At 36.3% G+C, this 21,023-nt stretch overlaps 1 protein-coding gene across 6 annotated transcripts in view; it reads left to right on the forward strand.

Moving 5' to 3' along the window:
- LOC117578239 (neuronal acetylcholine receptor subunit alpha-7) overlaps positions 1-21,023 on the forward strand; it is a 217,152-nt gene that overhangs the window by 113,922 nt on the left and 82,207 nt on the right. For all 6 annotated transcript variants that reach the window (XM_052008699.1, XM_052008696.1, XM_052008698.1 and 3 more), the window contains one exon: positions 9,112-9,251. In XM_052008699.1, coding sequence (XP_051864659.1) covers positions 9,112-9,251 — 140 coding nt within the window. The remainder of the gene's footprint in view (positions 1-9,111; positions 9,252-21,023) is intronic.

Here is a 21,023-nt window from a genome sequence, read left to right on the forward strand (position 1 = left end):
ATTTATGTGCGTCTGGTGGTTTGGCAGCCAGCGGCAGACTTCCTTCTACACCTTCACTTCATTGCCTGCTTCTGCTTCGGCTCTCTGCTGGTAACTTGGCGCAACACAAAAAAAAAGGCTAACAAAAGCAACCGAAAAACTTTTGATGCATGCCACTTCAAGATACTCGCGCTCGCTCTGCCATTCCCCATCTCTCTCGCACTCTTTCTCTCCCTCTCTCTCTCTCCATAAATTGCGCTTCCTAAGCCAGAGTTTTGCCAACTTCCAGATAATTGAGTTTTAGATTCGCCTTACCAAAAAGTTTTCCTGCTCTTTTTCCTTTTTTAGATTTAAGCTTATCGATAACATGTTATCGATAGAGTTATTGCGAATTCATTGAAAAGTTTGTCCAGTCAATCGTATATTACGTCAAGTTGGAACTAAGTTAAATCACCAGTTCAAACGCTTGAGCTCAGGCTTTCTTACATTAATACAAACTGTGACAGCAACAAAAAATATCGATAGTAACAATAGCAATGTGCTATTGGCAGGCATTCCTCTGCAATTTGCTGGTGCTGTTAATATGACTTTGTATTGGTTGAGACAGCGTTTTGAAATATGGTGAACAAACACGCATAAAAGGTTTATATAGTAAAGAAATGGGTAATATCGATAGTATAATGTCGATATCAATACAAATATTGACTATTGACTAAGCAAATTGCTTCAGTTGCTGTTGCTGTTAATATGACTTGGTAGTTCTTGTGCCAGCATTAAGAAATATGTTGAACGAGAAAGCAAAGCCTTCCAAATTGTTCTCAAAATATTTCATTAAAACGTTTCGATAGTAAACAATAGTTTAATATCGATAGTAATCAACAATTAATTTACTTAAAGCAAATAAAATTATTTAAAAATTTGCGTTCAAACACGTTTGCTCGTTTTTTAAGCAAATGATAATTTTAGTTGCTTTCATTTGATTAACTTTTAATTTACTATCGATATTAAAATGTTTGGTTGATAAGTTAAGGTTACTATCGATAGCTTGCATTGGTATTAAACCATTTAGCCACTAATTTGAACAGCTTTTAAAGTGTAAGTTGGTCGATTTAAGCAAATTCCATAAGCTGCAGCAAGGAAACACAAAATATATATTTTCCATTTAACAATCGATACCCAATATAACATTTCCATAATCAACTTTTACAACTACAATTGCTAATATTTTACTATAAAATACTGCAATCGTTTTTCCACATTTTCCTCACTTTATTCACCTGCTCAAGACACACACAAGAACATCGCAATCTATAACTATATCTGTATCTGTATTTGTATCTGTTTCCATTTGCCAGAGCTCCCTCTCTTTTTTTTCTCTTGTTGCATATTACAAAGCAATACTGAGATGGTAATTAGATATTTCCTTGCTTTCCTTTCGTTTCGTTTGGTTTCCTCTTTTTTCGAGAACCGATTAAATTTAACGATCGCACCACATTCGTTGGGTGGCATGTGGTTGGCATTGTGGCAACGCTTTGCTTTGCTTTGCTTTTGCCTTGCCGATGACACTCATTGATAGTCGCAACTAGGACAAACAGAGAGGTTGGGAGGAGATACTGAGACTGAAGACTCTGAAGCGCAAAGCAACGTCTGTTCAGCAGTTGTGTCGTCGACGTGGCCTCGAAAGCATTTCGATTAAATTTCTGGCACGGTTTATCGTTCGACTTGAGGCCACAGGCAGAGAGGCGGCAGCGAGGGGCTAAAGGGGGCGTGGTCGCCAAGTAGTGGCGGCTTGATGCTCATTTAAAGCGCCATCGAGAAAACGGGACATTACATTTTATTTAGCTGGGAGCTGAGAGCTGAGAGAACTGAAAGCTGAGAGCACAACGCGCAACGAATTAACTTGCGGCCTCATTTATTGCATTCCGAAAATGATTTCGTATAATTTCGCCGTTAACGCGTAAAATTTTAATAGCCATCCTCCCTCCGTCCCTTCACTTCTCTTTGCTTCCCTTCGACCATTCGATTTTAATGTTAGTCGCAGTCAGTATTAGCCAAATAATTAGCTGAGGGGGCAAACTTGGCTTTTGGCCTCTCGAAATCAATGCCAAGTTCGCATCATGTAAATGTATGTGCGCGTGTGTGTGTGTGTGTGTGGCAAGTGGCAGCTGTGGCAGTTGTGGCAGCTGTGGAAGCATCGTCTATCGCATATACATTTATCATGCGATTCAACATTGAGACACTCCAAATATGCTAGGAGAGGTAATCAAATTTATTGCGATTATTACATATGCTGCATGATAATGCACTGTCAGTGGCACGCCGCTATTGCCACATGCCGCTGCCACACACCCACACATCGAGGGCATCGTTGGCAGTGTCAAGTGGAGGGCCAAGTAGCCGCAAAGTATGTGTGTGTGTGTGTGTCATGCATAATTTATGGCATCTGCTGCGAGCGCCTGCAGCATCTGCCCAACAATTCAGATTCAACGAAGAAATCTACATTAGAGCATGCTCGACTAGAGCACACCACGTCTTAAGCAATTGTATTTGTTGCATGCAAAAACCACACACCAAATGCAGACCATACAAAAAGAGGTTGGAATTAATTCAAAAAGTCTATAGTTTAACATAAAAATATAAATTTCGAATTCCAGCAAAACTTTATTCAGTAAGAAAGCTACAGTCGAGTGTGCTCGACTGTGAGATACCCGCTACACAATAAAGGTATGCGGTATTATTATTATAATATACCAAATTAATATACCACAAAAGAGCTACAATATACCGAAGGCTATATTTGGTATGTTGTTATAGTACAATATTACTATTTCATTTATAATATACCAAATTAATTTATCACATAAAAAAACAAAATATATCAAGGGCTATATTTGGTATATTGCCATAGTATATTCTAAAAATACCAAATTATATACCAGATGCCATACAAAACTATTTCTTAAATAACTTCTACAATTTTTATCTGATCGCAACCAAATTTTCAGGAATTGCAGTATTTATATAGATATAATTGTATGTACCTAAAATAATTTACAATAATATTTAACTAACTATCTAACGATATAAATCACATTTTTAGAATCCCTGATTTTTGGCTTTGGAATTTAAAAGAATGTTTGTAAAGTGCGAATCTTTTTAAATGATTCTTTACTTAATTTAAAGAGATGTTATTTCTGAGATTTTTAAACAGCCGTCTCTCCACTCTATATCCCCCTCTCACTTCTCTCTTATTGCTTGCAAGAAATGCACAATTTTCGCGTGTCTCTTCAGCCTTAATTTATTTTTTTGACATGCGCTGCACTTTGGGCTCTTAAGAGCTTGGAAGCCAAACAACTTGAGTTGCGCTTGTGGAACACTTAATTGAGCAATTAATTGCAATTAGCCTTTACATTGGTGTTGTTGTTGTTGTTGATTGTGACAGCACGGATTTGCTGAAGGAATTCATCAACGAACGTTTGCTTGCATTCTTTCATAATTACAATTGTTACTTGCCAGCTTGCCACATGCCACTTGGCCACTTGGCCACTCGGCTGGGTGTCTTGCCAGCTTTCCAGGATGCCACCTAGAGCCTAGAGAGCTGCTGACATGCAGCCGTTAATGGCCTGGCACTTTAGTGCCCTGTCATGGCAATGGCAACATCATTGGGGGCAAACGACGAGGCTTCGATTATGCCACCGCCACCGCTGCATCCTCCCTCTCTCCCTCCTCCACTCTGCAGCAAAACGAAAATGACAAGAAGGCCGCACGTAGAAGCGTTAATGGCATTCATTAATAAAGTCTGCCGCAAACAGGACAATCGCTGATGCTGATGCATGCCACACGTAACAACAAAAGCAAACGAACTTGTGTGTGTGTGTGTGTGTGGCACACACAAATTGCTGCACATGCCGCTATACGCCACATGCCACATCATCAGCCTATACCATTCGTTTGCCTTGATCTTAGTTCGAGCTCAATCCAATCGCATACACTCGTATGTGGCAGCATCTACATTAAAATGGAGTCTACGTGATGCGATTTACACGCTTTATTACCAACCAACCAACCAAAAGCAAAGGCAAATACTATATATATGTATATACAGCAAATACAGCACCAACACAAGAAAGAAAAAAAAAATGCCTACTTAGATATGCGAAGATTGCCTCAAATTCCAAGTTAACAAATTGCCCCGTTATGCGAGCCGCAAGCACACAACGCAATTTAACCTCATATAAAACATCTCTCAAATATTAGTATACTCCAATCTAATATCCACAAAATGTTGTCTTTAAACTGCTAACAAAGAGCAAACTTTCATTACACTAGTTAGCACACACACACACACACACAGGAACACAGGAACAACAAATGCTACTTTTGCCAAGTCATTGAGGTCAAGTTGTCTTTGCCTTTGTTGTTTCCTGACTTTGCACGCCCAAAATTGCAAAACTCTGCTTAACTCAAAAGTCGCTGGGTGAAAGTTGTTCCTACTAAGCTGCAAAATACTCGTGTATTCACCAATAATTAAAAGTCATTTAATTATTTGTCAATCCGGGATTTAAAAGTTACTTATCCAAAATATCAGACAACAGAACCAAACTTTTGCATGTTCTTTTTTTTTGTAAATGGCATAAAATAAAATGCAATGTTTAATATTATAATCTTAGCAAAAGACTTTGCCAACGAGAGCAAAGCAAATAACTTATGAAATTTTATTTTAATCGAAGCATCTTTGAAATATGAAAACTACAAAAATAATAACATTTTATAACCTACGCAGCTAGAAAATGTCACAAACATGGTTGAAGGGACTTCATAGAACACTTTTTTATATCCATTGATATAATAAAAACATGTCGTGAAAATGTATCTAACAAAAATAAAAATACATTACATTTAAATTATACCAAATGCAATATACTGAAAAAATACAAAAATACACAAAAATGTATTCTTCGCATAGCATTTAAATTATATCGTAAACAATATACTGAATAAATTCTTGAATATACACAAATGTATACTTGGCATTACAATATACCATTACATTTAAATGATACCAAAAATAATATACTAAAACAAATACTAAACACACAAAAATTTAAAATGGGCATAACAATATATCATTCCAAATACAACATAAGTAATATACTGAACAAATACTAAACTATAAAAAATGTATACTTGGGATAGCCATATACAAATACATTTAAAATATACCACATTTTTCTTAAAAAGTTTTATATCTAAACTCTTGAAGAAATCATAAACACTGCAGTTTTTATAATGCGATTATTATTATTTTGGATTGTCAGCTGATTTTATGTTGTCTATAGTATAGTAAACTTTTCTACCTTTACAACTGAATGCTGAACATGCCTAAGCTTGAGTCGAAAGTAACTCAAGAACTGTTGCTGAAGGCTCATATAAGTTAGCAGCCATTAAAAGTCATCCAATATTTACATAATACGATATACATTTATGTAGATTTATGAACTAACAACCACACACACAACTTACATTGCCTAACACACACACAGAGAGAGAGAGAGAGTTGGGGTAAACAGAAAAAGTTTCATCGAGGTGAACGATAAAAATGTTGTGGCATGAGACGAGTATAGTTCATATTGGTATTCGGTAAGTTCGAGTACTTGTAAAGTAGTTGCTGCTTTGCCTTTTCACCCTCGCCTTGACTAGCTGGCATGAGGAATAAGTTTTTGGCACATCAATAAACTAAACTTGTTTCTGGGAGTCGTCTCCGTCCTCGTCGACAGCTGAAGATGTGCCCAAAGCATGCCATGAATTATTTAGCTACCTCCCCCCCTCACACAACTATCCATCCATCGAGTCAGCCTTTACCCCATTCTCTCAGGCTATTGTTATTGCTGTCCAACTTTTTGGTGTGTTGAGCGCTACGTGCCACACATTGTAGTTGCCTCCTGCGTTTCCTGCTGTGCTGTGCTGTGCTCACCTGATTTCTTGCCTTTAATATGCAGCACAAAGCGCTGCCAGCAGCTTCATAAGTAATTGTCTATAATGATCTGATGACCTGTCCCACAGGCAATCGGGTTAACTTCGCCATCATCGTCACAAAAGTTGTGCAGCTCCCAAAGGCAACATTACCATACAATCACAATCAGCATTACATTGACAACGACGAAGTCAGCTTAAGATTAGCTTAAATTTCAAGTGGTGTGTGTGTGAATATTGGCATTACAATAATAATTAAAATATAGTATGCATAATTCCTAAAAATCAGGCTGACAATTGTGTACATTTAGTGCTTCATGGTAGATTTTCAACATACCAATTACAGCCTTGAGTATATTTTGGTATTTTTCCGGTATATCAATATGGCATAATTAAGAATAATATTTGGTATATATTGCACTCAATGATATATTTTGGATGTAGTTCTATAGCAATATACCAATTATTATCTTCTTATCTTATATATTTAGTATTTTTGTGGTATATTAATATGGCGTATTTAAGTATAATATTTGGTATATATTGCACTCAATGGTATATTTTGGATGTATGTAGTTCTATATTAATATACCAATTATTATCTTCAGTATATATTTAGTATTTTTGTGGTATATTAATGTGGTATATTTAAGAATAATTTTTGGTATATATTGCAATCAATGGTATATTTTGGATGTATGTAGTTCTATATTAATATACCAAATATATTTTTTATATATATTTAGTATTTTTGTGGTATATTAATATGGCATATTTAAGAATATTATTTGGTATATATTGCACTCAATGGTATATTTTGGATGTAGTTCTATAGCAATATACCAATTATTATCTTCAGTATATATTTAGTATTTTTGTGGTATATTAATATGGCATATTTAAGAATAATATTTGGTATATATTGCACTCAATGGTATATTTTGGATGTAGTTCTATAGCAATATACCAATTAATATCTTCAGTATATATTTAGTATTTTTTTGGTATATTAATATGGCATATTTAAGAATAATATTTGGTACATATTGCACTCAGTGGTATATTTTGGGTATAGTACTATATCAGTATACCAAATATATTTTTTATACATATATATTTAGTATTTTTGTGGTATATTAATTTGGTATATTTTAAGAATTAAACAGTATTTTTATAAATTTAGTTTCTTAATTATTATTCACAAGCACTTAGTGTGAAATAAATCTTCTATTATGCTTAAACACTTTTCTTCATCTTTGAATTTTTTACTCTGTTGTTCATCGTTACATATTGGATTAAATAGACTTGACAATTCCCTTCCAATTCTCTTTACGATTTTGATAACAGACCGTCATTAATGCATTTATAGCATTGCTTTTGATTCATCTTTTTTAAACCATGAGCCAACAAATTGACCGTTGGCTAATTTCATTCACAGTTGTAAATTTCAGCTGAAATGTCAGCAGATTTTTTTCGCCCTCAACTCTTTAACAAAAAATAACCCTTTGCATTATTTTTTTCCACACACAGCAATTTTCTTCTTTTATTTTTCGTTTTTATGTTATTGCTGTTGTTGTTGTTGGGACATATTTACACTTTTTGACAGCATGTTAAATGTAAAAATTTGGCAGACATTAAAATGAAATATTAAAAGCGAATGTAGCGCTAAGAAATGCGCGACTATCGAGATACCCTTTAGACCAAGTCAACTCAACCACAACTTACTTCCAAGTCTTTTGAATAGTTTTCGTATAATTAAATTAAACTCTTCTTATTTTATTTTATGTTGCCGGTTGTCAAATAGAGTTTATAATAAATATACCACAAAAGTCACTCAAATATTCGCTCTACATAAAAACAATTCGCCAGGCCAGCGAAATACAAGTGAATATTGCATCGAACATCGAAAAAACGAGTCAAAAAATGTTCCATATTTATATCCACAAATATATATAGATTGATTGCCAGAAATAACTATATTTATGCTTAATTGGTAAATGTGAAAGAAAAACAAACGCAGCGACAATTTGTGGAATTAAATCAAAAGAAAATATTTAGCGAATTCTCAAAGCTTCAAAAGTGAATGAAAAATAGCAACAAAAACAATTTGGGTAAATAAAATCAATAGCAAATTTTTAGCGAATTATAAAAATGATGAAATTAAGCAAAGCTTAATAAGTAAATGACAATTTGGTGAATTACAAAAAAATGATTAAATTAAGCAAAGCTTATTTTTTGTCCAACAGCGACTTATTGCCAATATTTGTATTATGGAGGAAAAGGCAAGAAAAAAATAAATGCAATTTGTAAGAGGCTTGCTATGAATATTTTTTCAATAACAGGTAACCGAATAATGTGGGGGGGGGGGATACAAAAGCTGAGAGAACGAGACGTTTGGAAAATAAAAGGAAGGAAAAATCCACACACAGAGTTGAGAATACGTAGTACTTTATAAGCTAGAGTACAACGACGATGGTAACAATGGGAAGCAGCAGCTGTAGCTGTAACTGCTGCTGTTGCTGCATAAGGGAGGCAAAGTGGCTGTTGGAGCTAGAGCTGAAGCTGAAGCTAAAGCTGATGCTGCTGCTGCTGAGGCAGGTGCTGTGTTACAGTGTTGTGGTTGCTGGTTGCTGGTTGTTGGCTCTGTGCTGGCTTAAGCTGCTGCTGCTGGGGCTAAAACTGTTGCTAACGTCAAACCGAACCAAAGCCACTTATTGGTTGAACAAATTTAATTGGCAGCACGGCAACGAGCAGACAGATGAACCGAACAAGGACAAGGGAAGGATGCCAGATGAGTGGGGAGTGGGAAGTGGGGAAAGTAGGAAAAGTGGCAGGGGGCGGCAACAGTGACAGCAACAATGACAACGATACGTTAATGCAGGTTTAACTGCCGCCACGCTTGGTTGATTCTAAGCCCAACAATGTCATTGCCGCACACACACACACACACACACACACACACACACACACTCACCTCCCACTAAATTCACACTCGCACACACACAGAGACAAGTCAAAGTTCTTAGTTGAAGTCGTAACATTGTTGCCGCTAAACAGCTCTATTTAAGCACTCTACTTTACTTTATACATTGTATATTATTTGCTCTTTGATTTCATGTATTTTATGATGTGTGTTGGGTTTGCTTTCATTTCTTGCAGCCTGCTCCGCTGGTCCGCATGAGAAGCGTTTGCTTCACGCACTGCTGGACAACTATAACAGCCTGGAGCGTCCCGTGGTCAACGAATCCGATCCATTGCAATTGAGCTTTGGCCTCACTCTAATGCAAATCATCGATGTGGTAAGCTACATTCATTGATTTCTTTTACAAACTATTGATTACATCTAAGTTTCTAAGGTTAAACTCTGTTCAAAATCATTTTATTCCAATGCTTAACATAATTATGTTAGTTACATTTACGATTCGATGTACCTAACCGATAGTTTATCGTATCATTTATTGATAGTTGAATCTTAAATTCTCAAACGAAAGCAATAAATAATTATTTATTAATGATGTTTGCATAAAAAACACTTTGTACATCAAATAAAGTTTTTTTTCACATTACTATGTTAGGCAAATGTTAGTTAACATTTCACTGAACAGAACTTTACTTATTTATAGAAACATTGACGTTTCAATTGCTAATTTCAAGTTCATAAGCAGAAGTTCATAAGCATATCATAAATTTAAATGAACTTTTTCTTCACATTTTACTTACATAACAATGTTAAGCAACTGTTAATTAATTAACAGTTCACATATGTTATTTATATTTTCATACGACATGGAAATGCGCGTAATTAGTTAATGGTTCAACCATTTATCAAACAAATACTTACAACAGTTCAAATACAATCTTTATTACGCATTGAAAGTGTTAAACAACTGCTACACAAAAAAAATCAAAAATTCGAAAATCTTTTTAGCTCTCACAGCAAATTAACTTATAAATGTTATGCAAATGTTGTTTAACATTTCACTTAACAGCGTCACATTTCTATAGTCTGTATCTATTGCATTCCATTATAACGTCACATTTTTATTAGACATTTATCAATCAAAAGAAATCAATCAAACAAAAATCTTCTTAGGTCCCTAAACAAATTATTTTATAAATGTTACACAACTGTTGTTTAACATTTCACTTAACAGCGTCACATTTAGAAATTCGTGTACAATAAATAAATGTCAAGTTTCAAGCAGTCAACTTTCTATTGCATTCCATTCAGATATCCAGGCAATTGAGTTTGCAAATCAATTGAATTGAACAAATGAAAATGAACAAGAAATTTTTGTGACTGGCTTTTGCAATACACAGTCGCCATCGTCGTCGTCGCCCCTTTTCCCCTCTTTACAGTCAATGCTCGAGCGCAATAAACATTTCACATGAAATTCCATTTTCGGCACAGTTTATTTCACGTAACGTTGAAAAGCATTTTTCAAATGAATGGCATAAATACTTTCTTTCATATGAGCTACAGCTCGAGTTGAGTGCAATTCACTTAGTTTTCTCGAGAAAGTCCAAGAGAGCGAAGAGAGAGAGAGTGGAAGATATTTGCACATTATTTGGAGTGTGAAAATTTCGTGTAAAAGTGAATTATAAGCGATGTCGCATTTCCTGGAATGTCTGTTATGAAGTGTAACGACGATTTGCGGCTCATTCGCAGCTTCTAAAACAAATCACCGACTGACAATCTCAATCTCAAGAGAGAGAATGAGTTTTGTGCCTTTACAGTGCCTGCTAAAATTCTACAAATTTGCGGCTGCCTTTCAGCTCTCAGCTACATATATATGTGAGTCACACACACACACACACACACATATATCCATAATCTGCGTCAGTGGGAAGCTGGCACTTCTGGCTAATGGCCATAATGTGCACTCATGGCATAATTTTGTGTTGTCTTCTAACACGCGTCGCTGGAGTTTTTCGAATTTGGCATCCCTGGCGCATAATGTCGTTCAGCAGTAGCAACAGCAGCAGCCATCAGACAAGCATTGGCTGCAAAAAGCACATAAATACGCACGCAAACACTCACTGCGTCACACACACACACTCATACTCATACTCACTCTCGCACTCACTCATTCACTCAGTGACACACACACACTCACACACAATGTGTCTGCTCAGAAAATTGGTATCGTGCCATCATTTGGCAAATGTTTGCCGACCGTCAGCTGAGCTCAGCTTTTAGCTTTAAATGGTCCCAAACCAAATCAACACCACGCAAACATTTCCGAGTTCCGTTCTCCCAATCCTAATGAAAAACCAACCACACACACACACACTCACACAGCTAACACAGTATTGAGTTGTGAGCTGTGAGTCTGTTCGTCTCTAGAGATATTGTACTATCTAAAAACTAGTATTACCAACTTCACAATCAATAATGAATTCCAATCAAAATGCAATAGAATACAATACATCAAATAAAGAGCGATTGAAAACTGCTTTGTATCAAACTCCAAAATTTAATTAACAATCCGAAAGCGGTATTATTGTTAAAATATACCGAATAATATACTGCAAAAATGCTAACTTAATACTGAATACAAATACAATAAAGAATACATCAAATAAAAAACAATTGAAAACAACTTTGTGTCAAACTCCAAAATTTAATTAACAATCCGAAAGCAGTATTATTGTTAAAATATACCGAAAAAAATATGAAAAAATACTAACTCTATACTGAATCCAAATGCAATACAAAATACATAAAATAAAGAGCGATTGAAAACTGTTCTGTATCAATTTTCAATTAACAACAAGTAAGAAAACTTTCAATCGAGTGTGTTCGATTTCCATTAACAATTGCGAAAGCGGTATTAAAGTATACCGAATAATATACTAGCTCGCTAATTCGTTCAAACGAGAAAAAACAGCTTGCTAAGTTTACACTAAATTTGCAAGAATTTTGTGTGTACAACATTGTTATAAAGTAAGCATTATTTTGACTTTTAAACTGTAGTGATAAAGTCAGGAAAAGGCGTTGGCCTCTCGCGGAGTTGTTTCATGTTTGAATAATAACCGCATTGGTAAGAATGCTATGCAATGACAAAGAAACGGGCATAATTGGATGAAACGGAAATGAGGTAGAAGAAAAGGAACCGCTGCAAATTTAACTGTGCCTTCTGTTCTCCATGGTTTGCATTGTGACTGATACTTCGAAGTGCGCTAATTAAAATTGCCACAAAAACCGCTTGCCCTCAACCCAATTTGCAATCTGGTTTCATTTTTAATACAAAGCGTCGCGAAGAGACAGCGAATGACGACTAACAAGCGGCGAGTAGCGACTTTCACATTGTCCACCGGTGTCAGTGGCAAACAAAATATGGAGAGAGAAGAAACCAAGTTAACAAAACTGTAAAAGAGTGATGGTGATTTTTCTAAGAGTTGAATGATGAATGAAGATGAAATACAATGCTTAATGAGCAACAAGAAGCGAGTAAAAGTGGCTTAACATAACGAGATAATAGTAACGAGTAGCATGTAATAAGTAACGACAGAGAAAGAGACTATTGAAAGGGGTATCATAGCAGGATAAAGCGAAAGAGAATAACTGGCGACAAATAACGAATAAAGATTAGCAACCAACGAATAGCGAGTAAATAGTAACGAGAAGCATGCAATAAGTAACGAGAGAGAAAGAGACTATTGAAAAGGGTATCATTGCAAGATAAAGCGAAGAAGAATAACTGACGACAAATAACGAATAAAGATTAGCAACCAACGAATAGCGAGTAAATAGTAACGAGAAGCATGCAATAAGTAACGAGAGGAAGAGACTATTGAAAGGGGTATCATAATAACTAACGACAAATAACGAATAAGGATTAGCAACCAACGAATAGCGAGTAAATAGTAACGAGAAGCATGTAATAAGTAACGAGAGAGAAAGAGACTATTGAAAAGGGTATCATTGCAAGATAAAGCGAAGAAGAATAACTGACGACAAATAACGAATAAAGATTAGCAACCAACAATTAGCGAGTTAATAGTAAAGAGAAGCGTGTAATAAGTAACGAGAGAGAAAGAGACTATTGAAAGGGGTATCATAGCAAGATAAAGCGAAGAAGAATAACTGACGACAAATAACGAATAAAGATTAGCAACCAACGAATAGCGAGTAAATAGTAACGAGAAGCATGCAATAAGTAACGAGAGGAAGAGACTATTGAAAGGGGTATCATAATAACTAACGACAAATAACTAATAAAGATTAGCAACCAACGAATAGCGAGTAAATAGTAACGAGAAGCCTGTAATAAGTAACGAGAGAGAAAGAGACTATTGAAAAGGGTATCATTGCAAGATAAAGCGAAAGAGAATAGCTGCACACAAAAAAGTAACGAGAGACGCGAGAAAAACAAACTAACTCAAATAAGTGAAACAAAAAAAAATTGAAACGATTAGGAAAGAAAAATAAAGTAATGAAAAACGCCAGTAATTGATATTAGCGGCAGGGAGATTGCGAAAAGTACAAGCAAGCAGTAACGAGTAGACATTAGGGAGAGTAACTGAGAAATTATGCACATCGCTATCATTAAAGAGTTGAGTTGATGATTATTCGAGACCTAAAAACTTAGGTAATTGCTAATTTCCATTCACGTCCGCTGAATAATGACAAAGGCGCCAGAGATGTGTGAGCTCTTCTCTATTCTTTATTTTTTTTTTCTTCCTTTTTAGTCGTTGCTTTTCTTTCATTAATTACTCGCAATTTAAATTAACGAGAGATAGAAAGAGAGAGTGCTAGAGTGAATGCGAGTATGCCGTGGTAATAACGAGCGATTTTAGTTCCCGGTGCGGCCTTGCCGGCTAATAAAGTTGTTGCTGTTGTTGCTCAGTTAGTATTTAGTCAGAGTCTGTCTGCCGAGTCTGTAGTCTATAGTCTTGGTCATTACCAACCAACCAAATCTCAATCCCAATCTGAATGCAAAGAGTCCCAAGGTCCTCTCTCTCTCCACTCCACTCCCAATCTACAAAAAAAAAAAAAAAGAGAAAACATACTCGTACACTTGACAGTAATAGTAATGTGGCGTGTCTGGGGAACAGAACTCGCAATTTGGGGGAAAAAGCGTTCTATGTGTGTGTGTGTGTTTGTGGCAGTGACCACAGTTCACTTGCTTGGACTTAACTAATAAAAGCATCGCATTGTTTGACAATTTGCCATTGCAGACTTTTGGGACTATGTTTGCTAGCTCTACTTTCGCTCACTCTCTTTCGTTCGTTTTTTCTCTCTCTCTGGTTGTTGGCGTGCACTAGTAAATTACAAACATAAATCACTTGATAAGTGACGCCTGCGCTGCCCTCCTCCGACCAATGTCTAGAGCGGCAGCTTATCAGCTAAACAGCAATCAGGTCAGAGAAGAAAAAACCAAGAACAACAACAACAGCAACTCTCTCAGTGGGCGTGTGCAGTTGCACATGTTTTTTTTTTGCCAAGTTCAGTCGAACATAAATTTCTTTAGAATTGTCAATGGCAGCAGCAGATGCAACGGCAGCGGCAACAGCGCCTTAAGCTCAAGACCAAAAGCCCTCCAGGTCTCTAGTGTGTGTGCGTGTGTGGCAAGTTTGTTGCCATAGCATTCACACACACACGCATACACACACTCTTCGACATTCGCAGTGCAGCACTTTTGTTGCACTTTGCACTTGGCATTTAATGGATGCCGTATTGTGCACAAAAAAAAGCGGAAAAAGAAAACGCTGCGTATGAGTGATTTTTATGGCCCAAAATGTATGCATCAACAATATTTGTCACACTTGAGAGGACTTCTTCTTCTTCTTCTGCGTAAGCCTTCTAAGTGCGTGGGCGTGCCACAACTGATTTTATTTATTATAATAATTTAAGAGCTTAAAGAGCGAAATTAACACAGCGCAGTAAATATTTAAAATATGCACACAACTCTTTAAGCTACGCCACACGCAACTGTTTGTTCCTTGTTTAACATCAAATAAACAAGTAAGAACGATAGAGTTGAGTGTGCTCGACTGTAAGATACCCCCACGTATTATTATACGTATTAATTTTAAAATATACCAAATTCATATACTTAAATACTGAAATTATACCAATTGCTTTACTTAGTATATTGATATAGTATTACATTTTATGTACTATAATGAGTATTCTTCTTCAAGTATATACCAAATTAATATTCCACAAAAATACTAAAAATACCAAAGCAAATATTTGGTATATTTATATAGTACACCAAATATACCAACTATTATACCCCAAAAATACTAGGTATACACCAAAGACTATATTTGGTATATTGATATAGTACTATATTCAAAATATACCATCGAGTGCAAAATATACTAAATTCTCAGCACGATTGACGCTGATCAAGTATATATATGCCTTAGAGGGTGCTTCTGCCTTTTACATACATTTCCTACAGGCACAAAATTATAATGCTCTTCAAACATTGTGGGAAGCGGGTATAAAAGGAAAAAATTATGAAAAAGGGAAACAACAAATTTTGGTAAGGAATTATTTGCGCTTTTTCAGTGGCAACTTTTCGACTTCTAAAAGCGATTGTCTCTCGCTATTTCTTATTCTTTTTTATTTCTTTTTTCCATTTCCTTCTCTGGCCTTTCATCTGCCACTCTTCACTTCTTCTTCACTCCCTCCCTCCCTTGTTCTGTGGGTTGACCTGCACCTTAAAAATCGCTTTGCCTTTGTTCTGTTTTAAAGTAATTTCTATGCTGCTTTTGTGTGCTACGTGTCGTATACGCAATTTGTCTACATTTAGACACCCGCCGCCACCCTCCTCTTGGTACTCATCACCCGCTGTTATTACTCAGCCTACAACAACAACAGCAATAAGGAGGCAAGGCCACACCTGACTCAAGAGCTTGCGGCTTTTGTTGCTTTATGCCACAAATCCCAGCTAGCTGAAAGTCCATAATACCGAAAAATACGAAATATTTGTATCCGTTTCCGCTTCTCTTTTTTTTTTTTGCTCTCGTTTTGTACTGTCGGATCACATCAACAATAAAGTAATGTGTTTGACTGCGTGGCTATATTGCGTATACATGTTATGAGTGTTTGTGTGTGTGTGTGTAAATCGAGTGCCATTTAAGCGATAAGATGCCAAAGCACTCGCACGGATTTTCAGTTGCTGCCTTTTTATCGCATCGGAAAACCTGTTGTGGCCAACAAAAATATTGAAGCTTAATGCTCGATCTTAAACAAGAAATCCAAAATCCAAACAAATGCAGTTTTCAACTTCATTAAATCTGTTTATCACATGTCAAAATATCCTAATATTTTAAAATTCTAAACACAGTATTTATTTCATATGTTAGTAGCAAAATTTTCAACTATGATAGAGTTATCAATTTCATCAAATCTTTTTTTGTAATCTCTGTCACTAGCGAACAGTGTAAAAATATACTAAAATTTCAATTCACAGTATTTATTTGGTATATTAGAGTGAAATTTTCACTTGGAGTTGTCAATTTCATCAAATCTTTTCATTATCAATGTCCCTAATGAAGAGTGTAAAAATATCCTGATATACTAAAATTAAGTGCACAGTATTTATTTATTACCTAAAAATATCCTAATATACTAAACTTTCAATGCATTGTGTTTATTTGGTATATTAGAGTGCAATTTTCAACTCTGATAATATAGTTATCAATTTCAATACATCTATTTATTATTAATGTCTCTAACGAACAGTTTAAAAATGGCCTACTATACTAAAATAAAATGCACAGTATTAATTTAGTATATTTACGTAAAGTTTCCAGCTACAATTTCAGTGGATATAATTTATTTGTTATATTAGAGTGAAACTTCTAACTCTGATGATGCAGTTATCAATTTCATGAAATCTATGTCACTAACGAACAGTTTACAAAGTATCCTAATATACTAAAATACTAAATACAGTATTTAGTTGGTATACTAGTGCGAAATTTCCAACTCGTTACAAACTATTGCGCAAGCAACAGCTTTCGAATGGTAATTCTAGACACATTTTGAAATCGTTGCCTCATTTTATATCTCAATCTAATCACCTTATGTTTAGTATATTTTTTGGTTCAAGGATTAATAATAACCTTTTAGTTATATTCCCCCACGTTTATTTGGCGTTCAATCAAAACAGCAATAACAAGAAGAAGCGACACAAAACAGTGGCAATTACTCATTAAACACACACACTCCACAGAGTGGGTGGTGAGGGGACTAGTTACGAGGGAAGCACATGCTAGGATGCGTATAATAAACAACTACTTAATGCTGCACACATTTCTAATTGGCAATTAACGTGATGTGTCTGTCGTTTTACAACGAATGACCAGGCGAACACAATATGGCTAATACAAGCTAGTCACGCCCCCACGTTCCCCCCCTCCGCATACTTCCCTCTCCACGCTCCACACTTCCTTGTTGTCGTTGCGGTTAGAAACTTTAAAGGCTACAGAGTATGCTTGCATCACTCTCTCTCTCTCTCTCTCACACTCTGTCTCACTCGTTCTATCTTGTTGTCTTGTGTGTTTCGATTGTAATGTAAATTGTGCAATGGCAATGGCAACATGCAAAATTGAGGTTAGGAAAAGGTGGATGAGTGGCGGGTGCCAAATTCCCCGGTCAATGTCGTAAATTGTGCAAAGTTGAGACTGTCAACGGTTGACACTTTATGTGACAAAATAGTAGCACATTTATGTTTTGCAAAACTAATGTTTCTCTGCTGTATGTGCGTGTGCGTGTGTGCGTGTGTGTGTGTGTGTGTGTGTGTGGACACTTCTGGCATTGATGCTCGTAATGCGTGTAATTGTCCCTTTACGCATAGTTATCCAGCTGGTAGCACAAACACACACTCTCTCACTCTCAAAACGAACCCAACTTGTGAGCGACAGTTGGAAGCAAGGCTTGTGCCTCGAGCATCATGACTCGCCATGTCCAGTTGAGTTTGCATTTTGCTATTAAGTATACACACGACCAACAACAGCAGCTGCAGCATTATCTCAACACAAAACACACTTGCAATTACAGCAGTTGTTAGTTAGAAGCAGCATAATGTGCAGCATGAGGCTGCAAAACTCATTTTGCCAGCAGCAGTTCGTCAAAAATCTAATCAAAGTAACGACCTCGCCTAAAAATGAATCAGATGCTCTCAAAGCAACATTGCAAACTAGAGAGCCAAATGCCAAATTAACTGCGAAGCAGTCTCGACTGGCACATACCCTGGACCCTAACTTTTCAACTTTTGAACTGTTGACACCAAAACAATTTCTTCTTTTTTGCGACATTTTATTGCCGAGACCACCAATTATATATGAATTTTTAGTTTAGCTTCAAGTTCGCTAAGTTTGCTAATTTTTATTGACAGCATTCTCCTTCAAGCTCTTTTCATCATCTCCTTTGGCGACATCTATTTCTTTTACTTCATTTTCTTGAGAGTTAACTTCTTCTGTCTCTTCACCTTTTTCGACATCAATTTCTTTCGCTTCTGCACCAATAACTCCATCATCTCGTTCAGTGACGCATCTCTCTCCCCCGAAAGTTGCTTTAGGCATAAGAGTGGCAACAAGGTCTTGATCATCAAAAAGTGAGCAGCCACAACCAAGTTGGCCAGCCTTGCCGCTGAGAGCCTATTAATAAATCGGTTATCCCACTCGCAGGGCTCCGTGACTCGGAAGTTCATCACATAATTGTCATTGTGTTCAAAGTGCTCATCATTCATGTGCTTCAGTGCCCACTCCCACAACAAAAGCAATGTGGTTGAATGCACAAATGGCACGGATATTGGACGTTGATCTGCTGGATCCACATTGATGTTCTCCTCCATGTACTTCTTGAGTCTCCTTGAGCATTTGGCAACTGGTTCATCCACAACGAAATAATCGAGGTCTGCAGATATTAAAACGACTTTCTGCATTTTTATGCTTTAATTCTTTTTCGGTTTTTCTTTTTTTAAAAAAAAAATTAAATTTCACAATTATTTGATGTTTTCCGTTTGAAACACAAAACTCGAATGAACATACGAATTGTGAAGTAAATTACTTCTGCACTTCGAATTGAGTTTAATATCAACGCTTACTACAATGGAAAGTAAATTTTTGGAATACAACTTAGAAATGTGTCAAAGTAAATGTGATAATAATTATTAATTTACTGAAATGTCAAAAAGTATGTACGTGTGTGTATGTATGAGTGTACGTCAGAATCTATGTATGAGTGTATTATCGTCAGGGTTGCATGTTGGCGATGTTGTTGTTGTTGCACTAGGCTTGGAGTTGCCGGATCTGCGTTATTCCATGTGGCTGGACGTGTTGTTGGTGTACGCCACGAACTCTGACGTTATTTTGAATTTGACAATTAAAAAACAAAAAAATGAGTGTCTTATTGTTAAACATGAGTGTTGTGTTGAAGATATAAAATGTATTCTTCTAATGTTTATGTTACACTCTCAAAGCAACATTGCAAACTAGAGAGCCAAATGCCAAATTACTTGCTAAGCAGTCTCGACTGGCACATACCCTGGACCCTAACTTTTCAACTGTTGAACTGTTGACACCAAAACAATTTCTTTTTTTTTTTTGCGACATTTTATTGCCGAGACCACCAATTATATATGCATTTTTAGTTTAGCTTCAACTTTGCTAAGTTTGCTAAAATTTATTGACAGCTTCCTCCTTTAAGCTCTTCTTCTTTGACTTCTTCGACATTAATTTCTTCATCATCTCCTTTGGCGACATCTATTTCTTTTACTTCATTTTCTTCAGAGTTCTTCAGAGTGTCGCACCTCTCTCCCCCGAAACGAAGTATCATCTTTAATAACCTATCGAGCTTTCGGCATACGACTCGCGACAAGGGGTTGATCTGCACAAAGTGAGCAGTCACAAGCAAGTTGGCCAGCCCATCTACGATCCTAATAATAAATCGGTGATCCCACTCGCTGGGCTCCGTGTCTCCGTGGCCCATCACATAAGTGTCATTGTATGCACAGCGCTCATCATTCATGTGCACAAACGCCATTTTTGGAATTTTTTGAAAACAAAAAAAAAATTAATTTCACAATTATTGATGATGTTTTCCGTTTGAAACACAAAACTCGAATTGTGAAGTAAATTACTTTTGCACTTCGAATTGAGTTTAATATCAACGCTTACTACAATGGAAAGTAAATTTTTGGAATACAACTTAGAAATGTGTCAAAGTAAATGTGATAATAATTATTATTTTATTGAAATGTCGAGTGCAATTCCTTATTGCAAGGAGGTAAGCCAGAACACTCAGAAATAATGATAGAAAAAGAAAACTTCCAATACACGTGAATACAGCTATTTTCTGTGCAAGTTAATTTTTTCTCGAAAGCAAATCTCAGTTAGAGAAAAGTATATTTATATCTTAATTTTCTTGTTAAGGACTGTTAAGATAACAAATTACGGTCTAATCGCAATTGATGCTTTTGCCATTTGTTGTTTTGCGTAACATTTAATTGCCGTTTTGGCTTTTGGCATATGAATTCATAACGACGGGGCATTTGTGTCGCTTGCTCGCTCGCTGCTCAGTTAGGACGGGGCATTAAAACAATTAAATATGAATGAAGGCACGTCGCTGAAATATGTTTCGCTAAGTGTCGAAAAACTTTGGCATATCAAATTACGCACAAACACAGCGTCACGAGTTGTGACTGGGGGGAGAGTGAAGAGAAAGCATTTCTAAGCACGCACAAACACGCACTGCTGTTTCAATGCTTCAGTTACAGTTACAGTTACATAACCACGATGAGCATGAGCATCTCTATGAACCGCAATCGAGCAACAACTGGACCACACTTCAACTGGAATTACGTAGGCTGGCTGGGCACAGTTAAATCTATTTTGCCATATGCACTTGTCAATGCCAACTGTTGTCCCTCTCACTCCTCCCTCTCTTTCACTCTCAGAGTCTGCTATCTCCCTCTCTTTCTCTGCTATCTGGGCTGGCACATCTTCTGTGCATAAAAGTCATTATTAAAGCACGCACGCAGCCTGCGCAGATAAGTATGCTATATATTTTGCTCTTCCCAGAAATACATACATATAGTTGCCCA

Source organism: Drosophila albomicans, chromosome X, assembly GCF_009650485.2.
Source record: "Drosophila albomicans strain 15112-1751.03 chromosome X, ASM965048v2, whole genome shotgun sequence".
NCBI classification, from domain to species: domain Eukaryota; kingdom Metazoa; phylum Arthropoda; class Insecta; order Diptera; family Drosophilidae; genus Drosophila; species Drosophila albomicans.